General features: G+C 42.2%; 1 protein-coding gene across 1 annotated transcript in view; it reads left to right on the forward strand.

The window, feature by feature from the left end:
* Window positions 1–8,682: 8,682 nt before the first annotated feature.
* LOC308405942 (uncharacterized protein) overlaps window positions 8,683–14,067 on the forward strand; it is a gene marked incomplete at its 3' end in the record, with an annotated part of 9,991 nt that continues 4,606 nt past the window's right edge. Inside the window, exons 1-3 of the mRNA XM_080896752.1 lie at window positions 8,683–8,726; window positions 8,882–9,077; window positions 9,865–10,245. Of these exons, the coding sequence (XP_080752878.1) occupies window positions 9,026–9,077; window positions 9,865–10,245 (433 nt within the window). The 5' untranslated portion in view covers window positions 8,683–8,726; window positions 8,882–9,025. The remainder of the gene's footprint in view (window positions 8,727–8,881; window positions 9,078–9,864; window positions 10,246–14,067) is intronic.

The following is a 14,067-nucleotide window of genomic DNA, read 5'->3' on the forward strand; positions in this document are numbered from 1 at the left end:
TTGAGGCAGCATAACGAACTTCTTGAACAGGACCTCCAGGAGCTTTCCAAAAGGAGTGGTGATTCTCAAAAAGAACTGAAACCACACGATGAGGGTGCGAAAGGAGAATCACGGATCTTCAAAGCCACTGAGAAAGACTCCCAACATGATGTTAACGTGACCAACGAAGAAAAGGAGTTGTTGTGCCATGAATTTGAGGAAATGCAAAGAGAGCTTGAAGAGGTCAAGAAAAATCTGTATGATTCACAGGAAGCCTTGACAACAGAAGACATGGCGTTGCAAACCCAAGCTCAGACTCCCAAAGTTTCACAGGAAGCACATAACGATCTGATAAACAACTACGATGTCCAAGTTGACATACTCAAACAACAAAATAAGGCCTTAGAAAATACGGTTAGTGACCTTACCAAAAAGATGTGGAATGGACGGGAAGCGATGAGACAAATGGAAAAGAACTTTCAAGAACAAAGGAAGCTACTCGAAAATCTCCGAGGAGAATTCGAGGAAATTTAGCACAACTACGACTTTGGCCCTCCCTATTAAAGCTGGTTAACGCAGGTTCAATAGGGCTATAACTTAGACAATGGAAGTTCATTTGATTTAATTGGCCCAAAATGAGTGACTGCACCCAGACACTCAGTAGCAAAAAAATTACAGAGATTCAAGAGAGAAAACTGTTTCTGCATAGACTCCTATAGTACTGCAAGTCGTGTCATCGCTTGGTGTCCTGCATAGAGTGCAGGTTTAAGGTATCTACGTATCTTTCAGAATTAGAAGCTATGCTGCGTCAGGGGTTATAACAGCTGTGCCCCCCCCCCAACCGGTCGAGGCAGATGGCCGCCCCTCACTGAGCCTGGTTCTGCCGAAAGTTTCTTCCTGTTAAAAGGGAGTTTTTCTTTCCCACCGTCACCAAGTCTAAGGAGCTTGGAGAAAAGCGCCTGGACTTCTTTAACTTAAAGAAGTCCAGGCGCTTTTCTTTCCAAGCTCCTTAGACTACTATGGCCTTGATGACTGATAACCTTCACAGACACTGTCATCAAGGGTTTGCTCACAGGGGATCATCTGATTGTTGGGGGGTTTTCTCTCTTATATTGTATGGTCTTTACCTTACAATATAAACAGCCGAGAAGCGGCTATTTTTGCGATCCGGTGCTTTAGAAATACATCTTAGCTGAACTGAACTCCATAACATCTGGACCGAAATGCCTACACACAACGGTAGGCATTTCAATCAAGAGCTCTGTCCAAAACGTTCAGTGACAAGCATCAGCACCAGGATTGTTTTTTAGCTCACCAACAGTTTTTTATTGTAACTGCAACTTTGTAAGACTGGGTTGGGAGATGTTCTTGTGGTGAGCTTTTATTCACATAATTGGTTTCTTTAATAGTGAAATAAAATAAATTTGTATAACTGGAAACAGCGTTCTCATGTGTGATTATCACATTGTATTCTTTAAACCATGTAACAGAATATATAATATATATAATTTACTCATAGTCATATTAATGTCTAATGTGATTGAGTTTCCTCATCTCTACTTATGTGCTGATGTGTTCACTGAGGCCATTGTATGGTCCATTTTGGCTGCATTTCCATGTTTTAAACATGAAATTTGCTTATTTAAAGGGTGTCTCATGTATCTCTTATGCAGAAATATGTGTTGCCTAGCTGGACAAATGTAGCACAGGTCTACTATTATTGGCCTAATGTATTTTAACAATCATTTCAGCATCCAGATAATCTCTTTCATACTCCCTTAGATGAATTTAGCCTGGTTGTCATGAAATAGGCATTTGAAACAATAACTACCAGTATCTTCGAATGTGTGTGATTGCACTAATCCTACACATTCTTTGCAAGACAACTGGGTGCTTTTATGTAAAGAATGATCTGAGAACACTGAGGCTAATGAAGTAACAAGAGAAACATAGTAAGTAGTCTTTCAGTTTGCATGATCAATTTTGATTATTGTTCATTTTCATTTACCATGTCAACATGTTTTAGAGCAACGTTTTCTGATTTTGAGCTCTTTTAGGTGTAAGTCATCGTCAGTGATCACCCTAAGCCCAAAGCAACACCAAACATGGGCAACCAAAATGCATCATTTTGTTAGCATGTAATTGTTCTCCCAATTCTTAGAAATCAGGAAACAACAAAAATAACAATTTTAACTTACAGACATGAAACACTCCCCCACCCTGGAAAAAAGTCCATTTTGCCTTTTACAAAAATATAAGGTTAGTGTAATGTTAGATTTTGCATTACTACCTATGACTGAGACCTCAAAGGTAATTCCTCGACTGCTTCAGTAACAGCCTGGTTGATTTTAACAAGTTAAGTAAATTTGCGGTCAATTTAGACTCAATTCAAAATCTCCTACTTGGGACAAACACTAAATGTAAATAGCTGACTTTCTAAATAAACCTATCCATCTTTGCAAGGTCAATTTTTGCTTTCATTAAATTCCAAATGTTTAGCCATAATTAGCTTAGCTGTCCTACTCTTGTTACTGCTCTTTCCTACTGCTGTTACAATCAAATGAACATCTCTGCAAAGATAAATTAGCTGAGACCTTAGGTTGATGGTAGTTACTAGCAAACACAGAAACTTACATACACTATATAGTACAGTTCTATGATACATCACCAAATAGAACAATTTGTGGCAATGCAGACAAGCAGAGAAACAGTTTAATTCGTTGAATTTGTTCACTTGATCGGAGGTGTGTTTCCTGCAGATATACAACATCGGATCTCAATGATTTTAAATGAGTAAAAGCCCTTGTGCGTTTAACCGGATTATTTATACCTTTAACATTCCAGCTTATAAAACGAAGAGCAGATGACTTTGCGAGCTTGCCATTCAGGTACCAAAATGCAGGTGCAGAAAAAATATGTCCCAACCTCTGGAACCCCCCCGCCCCAAAAGAAAGAGGGGGAGAGGAAAAAAAAAAGGGGAAAAAATAAATAAATAAAACGAGCCTCAAAACCCCATGCTGATCTACTATTATCCCTGAGATCGCAACCCTCCAGGCTAGGATAGCACAGTGACTAAACGTACTGTTAACCGGTGATAGATGGACAAGCAGACTAACAATTCTAAGGAACAGTAGAAGTGGTTCTCTACAAGAACCGCTCAGTGTTTGTTTTGACTCTCCCTCTCAGGTCAATCTTTCAGAACAAACTTCAGTTATTACTTCCTTCGTTGTTCTCTTGCACCCATTCCTACTTCCTAATGTTGTAGAGTTTTAACCCTCAAAGTGTCTTGAGCTGACTGTTGCTGTGATCTGATGCTATAAAAATAAAGTGGAAAATAAAATGGACTTTTCACTGATAAATCATGGCCGAACACACTTGTAAAATATACTTTCAAACATTTCAACAATATTTTTTATTTTTTATTGAAAATTAAACTGTTCTTCTTGTTTCTGCTCAGGAAATCTTGTTAGCAGGTCAGCAGCAGAGAGCTGAAGATGTCTGGCAGCTCAGGTGAGTCACAGTGTTGCGCAGGTATAAAACACTCAGTGCAGTGCTTCTTCTTTTACATTTGTTTGCTAACTTATTTAACTAAAACTCTGATTTATAAACTCCTTTGTTGGAAATCCAGAGCTGCAGTGTTTCTCCCTGCAGGCTGGAGCTGTGTCTCCCCCTTCTGGCAGTGAGAGTAATTACACAAACACTGTCGGTGCTGAGGATGAGAAAAAGCCTCAGCAACGGTCACAGATGGCTTTCTCTGTCAGACCGTCATGCTTCCTCTGAACACCGAGTCTCTTTTTATCTGAATCATCACAAAGTTTTCTCTGTTTGCATCACTTGTCATGATTTGGAGTTTGAGCCTGTTTATCAGCACCGACCTGTCTGCTGCTGTCTTCTTCTTCTGTTGCAGCCTCCAGACGTCACTGAGGACCAACGAAGAAGAATGAGGCCAACGCCACTATCACCTGTAATATACCTGCTGCTGTCTCTTTTTATCGTAATCATCACAAACTGTTTTTCTTCACATTTGCTCTGTTCTCCTTGTTCTTTCAAAATAAATGAACACTCCTGCCACCATCAAAATAATAAAACTTAATTTAAAGGTTCTCCCCACAACCTTGTGTGTTCTGTAACTCCTCAGTAAGTCCGGTGAAAATGAGCCCTGTCTGCTCCTTTCTGATTCAAAACTCTCACTGTGCCTCTTTAGTAAATCCCAACTGTAGCTTTTTAACACTAAAAGTTGACTTTGCACCTGCTGCAAAGCGTTAGGAAATCTGGCCATATTCCAACTCGCATGAAGAAGTGAAATTTTCCATCCATCTGCAGTCTAAGCAGCAGGGAGAGCAGGGTGATCAGCCAAGCAAAGAGCCAGATCTCTCCAGCGTGTCCTGGCTCTGCCCTGGAGCCTCCTCCCTGTAGGACATCCCTAGAAGACGTCAGTTAAGCGACCAGGATGCCAGTGATAGAGACAAATGACAGAGCTCCTCCTGTCTCTAAGACAAAGACCAGCGACGCTCCAACCACAGCTCATTTCATCTCACCCCGTGGAGATTTGCTCCGTCACTGTCACAACTACTACAATGACCTCACCTGCAGTGATGGGTGAGTCCTTCTCCTCTTCCCCGGATTCGATTCGATGTTCTCTGTGGAAGGCGTGGCAGTGGGAGTGGCCACTACCTCCTCTCAAATCTAGTTACAGTTTGCTAGAATCATTTCAGGGCCAGCTAAAAGTCTTGCTTCATGTCCTGTCCAAACTCCTACTGAATTTTCCTCTCAGCCGCTGCCTGGGCCACACTGGTCCATGTTGAGGCTGCAGCTCATGCTTCCACCATGTGGAAGAGGCCTCTGCAAGACCCTCCCGGGACATATATGTTTAGAAACGCCAGGTCTGTCGGGTACCAAGCACCTGATTCAAGTCACCACCAAGTGCTGATCAGCTGAGCTTCTCTCTCTTCACCCGTGTGTCCAAGAAACTGCAGATCTGATGGTATGATGACAAAATCAACCACTGACCTGTAACTGAGAGTCCCGTTCAACACCATCACTCACTGAATCACACACGCTCTCTTTCTAAGGAGTGCTGGAACATCACATTTTCTCTCTGCACTCATGTTAAAGTCAACTTTAACACTTAACACCTGTTAATGTCGGTGTAAACCTGCCTCCACTGGTTTACACCGACCTCAGCAGGCATTTCCTGCTTCTAATCTCTGCTCTAAATCAGATTCCATAACAAAGTGGTTGAGTCGCAGCGTTGTGATTAAGTCTGCACTGTGTACTGTTTCAGCTGTCGTCACATGCAAAGTGCCCACTCAGAGAGAAGGTTATAACCTACATGTGGCTGACGCTTCCTGTTGGTGACCCATATTTGTCAGTAAACAGCTAACCACAGGAAGCTGCAGGCTGAATATTGCTCCATTACTTTATTACCTGCTGTCACAGAGCAGATATATTGACTGGACCCTTGATTAGCGATGCCCTGCTAGTATTGGCTTGGACCCTTTTTGCATTCAGAGCTCTCTTAGTCCTGAGATTCAGTAAGATGCTGGAAACGTTCCTCAGAGACGTTAGTCCATAAGGACAGATGGTGTCATGAAATCAATATCCTTAGTATCCTTATTTTCCTATTATATTGTTTTATGTACTGAAGGCTTGTAGAGCAAGGCCACTTTTGACTTTTGCTCAGCACAGGCATATTAATAGATAAGACACAGAAAAGAGGAACTTTGCCAAATAAGCAATGTTTGAACCTGTGTGACGTGTAAAGTACCAAAATAAAACCTATATGAGGCACAGTTTATGATTCTAATGTTAGAGATCCTGCAACTGGCGTTTGGGCTGTGCAGGGGTCTCTCTTCCGGAAGATGATTGAATAAAAAGAAATATAAATGTTTTAACACACTATGAGTCGGTTTTCTCTGTTCTATCATGGGGACAAAAGAATCGGGGTTAATAATAGCATCACACAAAGGCTGCAGGTCGCTGATGTGAATCTTCTGCTCCACCATATTTCAAAAGTGCTCTACTGGGCTGAAATCTGAATCCAGCTCTCAGTTACTTGTCCAACAAGTAACCAGTTTGAGATGTTTGTAGCTTTGTGACATGTTACATGCCTAAAACTGTTGAAAGGTTTTAGGCAGGTGAGAAAAAACGCTGTAAAGAAAAAATGCTTTCAGAAATGGAAGTGCTAATCATTTATTATTATCAATCAGCAAAATGCAGTGAATGAACAAAAGAGAAATCACATCAATATCTGGTGGGACCAGCCTTTGCCTTCTTCTAGGTCCAATTGCACACAGTTTTTGAAGGAGCTCGGCTGGTAGGTTGTTCCAAACATCCCGGAGAACTAAGCACAGATCATCTGTGGATGAAGGCTTCCTCACATCCTTCTGTCTCCTCCCTGAGTAAATGTGGTTATCCCGGCTGGACGTTTGTCAAAGCTGGGAAGGCGCCTAAAGAAAGCTCCAGCCGATCCAGGAGAGAAGGACAACTGCTGCCAAAGCAAAAACCTGTAGTGATCCCGTACGTGTCAGAGTATCGGAGCAGCTGAGACGCATTTGTTCTAAACATCAGGTCTCTGTGGCTTTTAAACCCCAAAACATGCTGCGCCAAAAACTGGTCCACCCCAAGGATCGGGTCCCCGACACAAACAGAGTAACATAGTGTACGCTGTTAAGTGCAGGAGGATTGCCAGGATTTATACATCGGGGAAACCAAACAACCTCTGGCTACAACGCAGAAGAGCCACCTCGTCAGGCCAGGACTCTGCAGTCTGTTCACACCTACAGGCCAGTGGACACTCTTTCAAGGATGAGGATGTAACATCCTGGACAGGGAGGAACGCTGGTTTGAGGGCGGAGTCAAGGAGGCCATTTACGTGAAAAGGGAAAGACCATCTCTGAATGGAGGAGGGGCCTAAGGGTACATCTGTCACCATCTTGCAATGCTGTGATTGCAGCCATTCCCCAACTCTCTGTGAATGGGACTCATGGCTCAACTTTTATATTTCTGAAAGCTTTCTTTGTTTGCAGCATTCTTCACACCTGCCTAAAACTTTTGCACAGAGTACTCAAGGAGGCTGTGATGTTTGAATAATGCTCAGATGGTACTGATGAGCCCAAAGTGTAGCGTGAAAATGTCGAGACTCATCAGACCAGACGACATTTTCCAGGAGTCTGCTGTCCAACTGTGGCGAAGCTGTGTGAACTGTCGCCTCAGTTTCCTGTTTTTATCTGTGTTCAGAGATGCGTCTGCAAAGTGTGCAGGCGGCAGTTTAAGATACTGTTTCCTTCTCGTGAGCTCAAAGCAGACCAAGCATTCCCTCAGTACCCCAAAGCATTTCACCCAGAGAACTGTCACTCACTGGGTGTTTTCTATTTTAGTGATCATTGAGTACATATACAGCACTATGGAAAGTGTAAAGTAACCACACATTTCTTTATAGTTTGCTTCCAGGGAGCCAGAGTTTCTTAATAGTTCTCCAGGATCCACAAAGGTTTTTCTGTGTCGCCTAAACATCATTTGTTCTCAGCTGAACTCTTCGACTATTTCTTCAATTAAATCTACAACAAATAGCAAAAATAATCACCAATAAGTTGATTCCTAAAGAGCTATGAGCAGACTACCTGAGATATTTCAGCACCAACAGAAACACAGAGCTGAAGTCGTTAAGATTTTCACTGGAGGTGATCCGATTGGACAGAAATTAGAAATGAGGAGATGAGAGGGACAGCTGAGCGGTTTGGAGACCAACTTAGAGACACGAGGCTGAGGTGTTATTGAGGATTTCCTAACCTAAGATTAGACAGGACAAGAGAGGATCCTGAAGTTTGGGAGGATTTAGTCACGTCACACCTAATAACAAACAATACGTTCTGCACTAACCTGTGAATCATTCATGTAAATAAAGGCACTTAGCTCAGGGGCGTTTACCATAAACACCACTTCCTCCTCTTAGTAGGTGAGAGGCCACCTCCTGCAGCTGTAAAAACCACAGCTGGCCACTTGTCTCGATCTGTTTTCCACTCATACCTGTGAAGTAAGAAGGCTGCTAGTCATTGCTTTGACATCTTCCCTCCAACCTTTACTTTTCTACCATGCGGTCTATAAATAGAAACATCAAAACAGTTTCCTGTAGAACACAGGTGTCCAACTCCAGGCCTCGAGGGCCGGTGTCCTGCAGGTTTTAGACGTGTCCTTGATCCATCACAGCTGATTTAAATGGCTACATTACCTCCTCAACATGTCTTGAACTTGAGTTCTTGAACTAACCATGTGATTCAGGCGTGTTGACCCAGGCTGAGATCTGAAACCTGCAGGACACCGGCCCTTGAGGCCTGGAGTTCGACACCCCTGCTGTAGAAGATTCCTGGTTAGCTAACATCTATAACACGACGCACTCCAAAAACAAAAAGCAGACAAACATACAGGTCTGCTGTGGTGTGTGAGAGGGCACAACAACGGCTTCTGTGCTGAGACCAGTTCTGTTTACATTACATTTACATTTCATCTGTCTGTGAATCACCACGTCTGCGAATCCCTGTCACCCTGAGGCGAGTGTTGCTCTGTTTAACTATATAAATGTCGAATACTGAAATTGATTTAAATGTGTTTTCTGTCTTCTGAGGTTTGTTATATTTACCCAGGTTCTTTAACAGCACCTAAAATGCTTTTCTTTGTTGAAGGACTCATGAGGCTTCCACATATTTTGGGCGAGGTTTCTTCAGCAGGATGAGAGCACGAGCATGAAGGTAAATGCCAGAAGCATGATAATAATTAGTGACATGAAACAATAAACATGTGAAAGTAAAAGTAAAGCCCTTCTTGTTTCCCCCTCTCTTCAGCTGTTTGCACTTCTAGCAGTGAAGCTCTAACCTGTTGTTTTCTCCTCCCTGTACTTCAACAGTACTGTAACAGTAAAGCTTTGAACAAACAGAGGAAGTGAAACACTGACCACAAAGACAAACCAGCGTCTCAGTCTGTCTGTCAGTGTCTTCATCAGCCCTGCTGCAGACATTCAAACAATAAATCGGCTCCTTATAACGTAAGGATGGCAGTTTGGGACAAAAACACTCTGTGGGGTTTCCTGTTGCTGCTCACAGGTAAGACTCTGACTGTGACACTGATGATGGATTTGATGTTTTTTTTGGTTTTACTTTGAATTATTTTTAGCCAAACCGCTTCTGCTTCTTTTCCTCTTGGTTGAAATCAATCAGACTTCACTGCCTGTTTACCAGCACGACCACCTCTCTGTGGTGCATTTCATAGAGCTACCAGTGAAACTCAAACATTTAAGTTCCTCCTCACCAAAGCTGCACTTCATGACATGTTTCAGTAACAGGTAATGCTCTCAAAAGGTCTCGAAAAAATCAGAGGAAATGAGACACGACCACAAAGCTAAGACGATGTCAGTCAGTGTCTTCATCAGCACTGCTGACCGCACGTTTAAAGAAGTCATTCAGTCGGCTCATTAAAATGTAAGGATGGCAGTTTGGGACAAAAACAGGCTGTGGGGGCTCCTGTTCCTGCTGGCAGGTAAGACTCTGACTGTGATGATGATGAAGCTTCTGTTTTCACATCAAACTGTTGTTAAAGAACAAACTCCACTGTGACTGAAGCCTTTTTCGTGATATCTTGATTGCTTCACGCGTATGAAATGTTATCTCTTTCAGAAACAACAGAACGAGAACACAGAATCAAAGTCGTTTGAATCTTTAAATCTGAAGTTGATCTGGGGACACTTTTTGATTGCGTTTGATTCCAGATTCAAAGATCTGATTGTTTGAACTGAATCTTTGTTTTAGAGCTTCACACACAGCAGTCTGTATTTTCTGTCTCTAAACTGAGTCACTGTGTTTGAATCTCAGCTCTGTGTTTGCTCGTCTTTAGGTGCTGTGGGTCAAACTGTGATCTATCCTCTCACGTCTACCTGTGCTGTCAGAGGATCCACTGCCACCCTCCCCTGCACCTTCACACCTCTGAAGACTTTCAGTGATGGTGGGAGAGAAGTTCCACCAGAGCTCATCAGAGTCGTCTGGTATCAGAGCCAGCAGCATCAGCTCTGTCAGCTCAACAAACCATTTGTGTACGACAGTGATTCAAAAAATCACAAACAACGCTTTGAATATCTGGGAGACAAGAAGACAAACTGCACTTTACAGATCAGAGACGTGCAGCAGAGAGATCACGCAACCTTTTGCTTCAGGATGGAAGTCGATCACACAAAAGTACATTTTAATATCAGCAGAGGAGTGACTGTCAGAGTTGTTGGTAAGAACATGTTGTGCCAGCACAAACACCTGCTCTATAAATTATATTAGGAATCTACAGACGCAATTATATTTATGTTGTTAGTGATCTAAAGAACACCTCGCTGACTTTAGTCTGTGTTATAACATCCAGAGATGAATCTGATCTAACAGCGTCATAGAGTCGAACACCAGCAGTAATGAAGAATTTATAATAAATCATCACAAGTTCAACAAACAAAAGTTAAGTATCAGCAGTCCCTACATGAGTGAAACTTCATCTCTTAATAAAAAATATCATTGAATAGAATAGAATTCAACTTTATTGTCATTGCACACGTCACAAGTACAAGGCAACGAAATGCAGTTTGCATCCATCCAGAAATGGATCTGACGATCTTGCTGTCTTTTCACTATTTTCGTGAATGCATGCATGAGGTTAAAGGTTGGTTCAAGAGTAATTCTCTTGTCCTGAACGAAAAGAAAACGGAGATCGTGGTGTTTGATAGTAAAATCCCCCGCGACCAACTGTGCGCTGCTCTGATGCCTTTTGCTAGCTCTCCTTCTGATTATGCCAGTAATTTGGGCACTACTGGATAGCTCGCTTAAATTTGACAAGCAAGTGTCTGCTGTTGTGAGGTCTAGTTTTAATCAGCTGCGCCTCATTTCTAAGGCTAAGCGCTGTATTCCGCACACTGACCTGGAAAAACGCATTCGTGACTTCCAGGTTGGACTACTGCAACTCTTTACACTGGCCTTTCCTCCACCCTTCTCGTTAGATTGCAGACTGTCCAGAATGCGGCGGCACGCCTTTTGACAGGTAGCAGGAAGTTTTCTTCCATCACTCCTGTTCTTGCTGGCTTGCACTGGCTTCCAATTAAATACCGCATTCAATTTAAAATATTACTTTTCACCTACAAAACCATTAATAATTTGGCGCCGAGCTACCTCAATGAGCTTCTCAGGTTACACTCTCCTGTCAGAGCACTTAGATCTGCTACTCAAATTCTTCTGGAGCAACCTCGTTCTCGGCTGAAGTCTTGCAGTGACCGCGCGTTTGCTGTAGCTGCCCCGGTCTTATGCAACAACCTTCCTGTCGCTATCCGGGCGTCTGACTCTATGCCACTGTTTAAATCACGGCTGAAGACTTATTTGTTTAATCTTGCCTTTCCACCTAGTTAACACTTGGTGTGCGTTGGTACATTTTTATCCGTTATGCTTGTGAACTACTTTTATATCTTATGATTGTCAAGGTTTTTATAATTGATACGTGCCTGGTCCTTTCTCTTTTCCCTCCCATCTCCCTTTTCCTATTTTATTTTTGTCAAGCACCTTGGTATACCCTTGGTTTTTTAGTGTGCTTTATAAATAAAGTTTATTATTATTATTATTAAAGTGCTTTAGCCACAATATAGATATATTACAGAAATGGGTCTGTTACAATGAACATGGTATGAAGGTATGTCATGAATATGCTGTGACTATAAGTATGTGCAGGCTGTAGTGAGTATACAAGCTATAAATATGAAAACTATACAGAAATATGAAATATGAACATACAAGTTATAAACAGTGTTAGAATTATAATTATCATATTGTAATGATTGTTTATACAGAATCATACAGTAGTGCAGTTTAGATCAGTGAGATATGTGGATAGTTTCTACAGAGGCTGTATAAAGTGCTAGTGGTTGTGAGTGGTGGTTCAGTCCATGTTATTATTGTGTTTGAGGGTCCAGTTGGCCATTTGTTTGTTTTTGTCCATTGTGTGTGTTCAGTTATAGGTGGTTGTGTGCATGTGTGTCCAGTCCATGTGTTAACGTGGGTCAGATGTCAGGAGCAGTGTTGGTCAAGTTACTTGAAAAAATCAGTAACTAATTACTGATTACTTCCCCAAAAAAGTAATCCCGTTACTTTACTGATTACTTATTTTCAAAAATAATTAATTACTTAGTTACTTAGTTACTTTTGCTGCATAATCCGTCATACAAAATGTAATCAGATGGAAAAGTCTCTTTTTAAAACTTGTTTTATTAGTTTTAATCTTTTAACTTTATGCATCAAGCAAACATTAAATTATCTGCAACATTCTCTGACTGGAAGAAATTAGTTTAACATTTAAACCTATTTTCTGCACATTCCAGCACATAAAATAAAATATTTTGTGTGTTTACACTCAGTCTTTCAAATAGATGCAAGTAAAACACAGCAGAAAATAAATAAAGTCAAAGACTCAGCGGTCCTGTTGCTCTATTTTCACCTGTAAAGCAGGAGTAGGATAGGCGGAGGTTTACCCTGGTGCAGGTGTGCCGCGGTCAGTGGAAGAATCCGCGAGTTTCTCTGTGAGTTTCCCATTACGTCGTAGCTACTCGGTGCTTGTTGGAAGTTTAGGGGTTTTTTCGCTGTAAAAAGAAGTTTTCTTCCCACGCACGATGGACACTAATGTTTTTGTCACTTTTTATGGAATCAAACTCAAAGTAAGGTCAGTACTTCCACGCTTTAAACGCTCATACTCTCTCCCACAATCGATATGTGATCCATTGTTGATCTGCACACAGCTGTTGTCACTAACGGCGCACTCGCTTACGTCACTGTCCTGAGACATTCTCGCAAAAAAATCACGGTTTTAGTAACGCAGTAACGCAGCGTTCCTACGGGAAAGTAACGGTAATCTAATTACCGTTTTTGCAATAGTAATCCCTTACTTTACTCGTTACTTGAAAAAAGTAATCAGATTACAGTAACGCGTAACACGTTACTGCCCATCTCTGGTCAGGAGTCTGACAGCTGTGGGGAAGAAGCTGTTCCGGTACCTGGTGGTCTTAGTCCGGAGGCTCCTGTAGCGCCTCCCAGAGGGCAGGAGGGTGAAGAGTCCATGTGATGGGTGACTGGGGTCTTTGATGATTTTCCCAGCCTTTCTCAGACACCGCTTCCTGTAGATGTCCTTTATGGCAGGAAGTGGTGCTCCGGCGATGTGCTGGGCAGTTTTTACGACCCTCTGCAACGCCTTCCGGTCCGAGGCAGAGCAGTTCCCGTACCAGACTGTTATACAGTTGGTCAGGATGCTCTCGATGGTGCAGCGATAGAAGTTCACCAGGATGTCTGAGGACAGGTGGTTCTTCCTCAGAGTCCTCAAGAAGAAGAGGCGCTGGTGAGCCTTCTTGACCAGCTTGGAGCAGTTGGTCGTCCAGGTGAGATCCTCGGAGATGTGGACTCCCAGCCGTCCATTTAATGTAGATGGTTGGATGTGGGTCAGCATTCCTCCTGTAGTCCACGATGAGCTCCTTGGTCTTCTCAGTGTTAAGCAGCAGGTTGTTTGTGTCGCACCACTCAGCCAGATGATCCACCTCCTCCCTGTAGGCGGCCTCATCGTTGTCGTTGATGAGGCCAATCACCGTGGTGTTGTCTGCACACTTAATGATGATGTTGGAACCATCAGCAGGTCTGCAGTCGTGGGTGATCATACATGTGTGCACAGCTCACATGTCAGATGTTAGAATGATTTTAGACTCCTCAAACTTACAACAGACGGCTGGTGTTTAGAATAGAGTCGAATAAATAGTAAAAACATAATTTGATTATTTCTGAAGAAGTCTTACGGAGCTCCACATACAGCATCAGCATCATATTCAAGATGTTTCTGCTCCTGCTCAAAAGGCTCGGATTTCCTCCTGGATGAAATATTTTCATATTAGTTGAAATTCAGAATAATCTGTTAAAATAATAAAGTCTCATCTTAACTTTGATCTCAGACAAACTTGCTCAGGAACAAATAACGCAAACAATAACAGCTGGAAATCGTCTAAGTGACTTATATCATCTTTAACTTTCACTGAGTGGTGAA

This window comes from Rhamphochromis sp. 'chilingali' (genome assembly GCF_963969265.1).
Source record: "Rhamphochromis sp. 'chilingali' genome assembly, chromosome: 11".
Lineage (NCBI taxonomy): Eukaryota > Metazoa > Chordata > Actinopteri > Cichliformes > Cichlidae > Rhamphochromis > Rhamphochromis sp. 'chilingali'.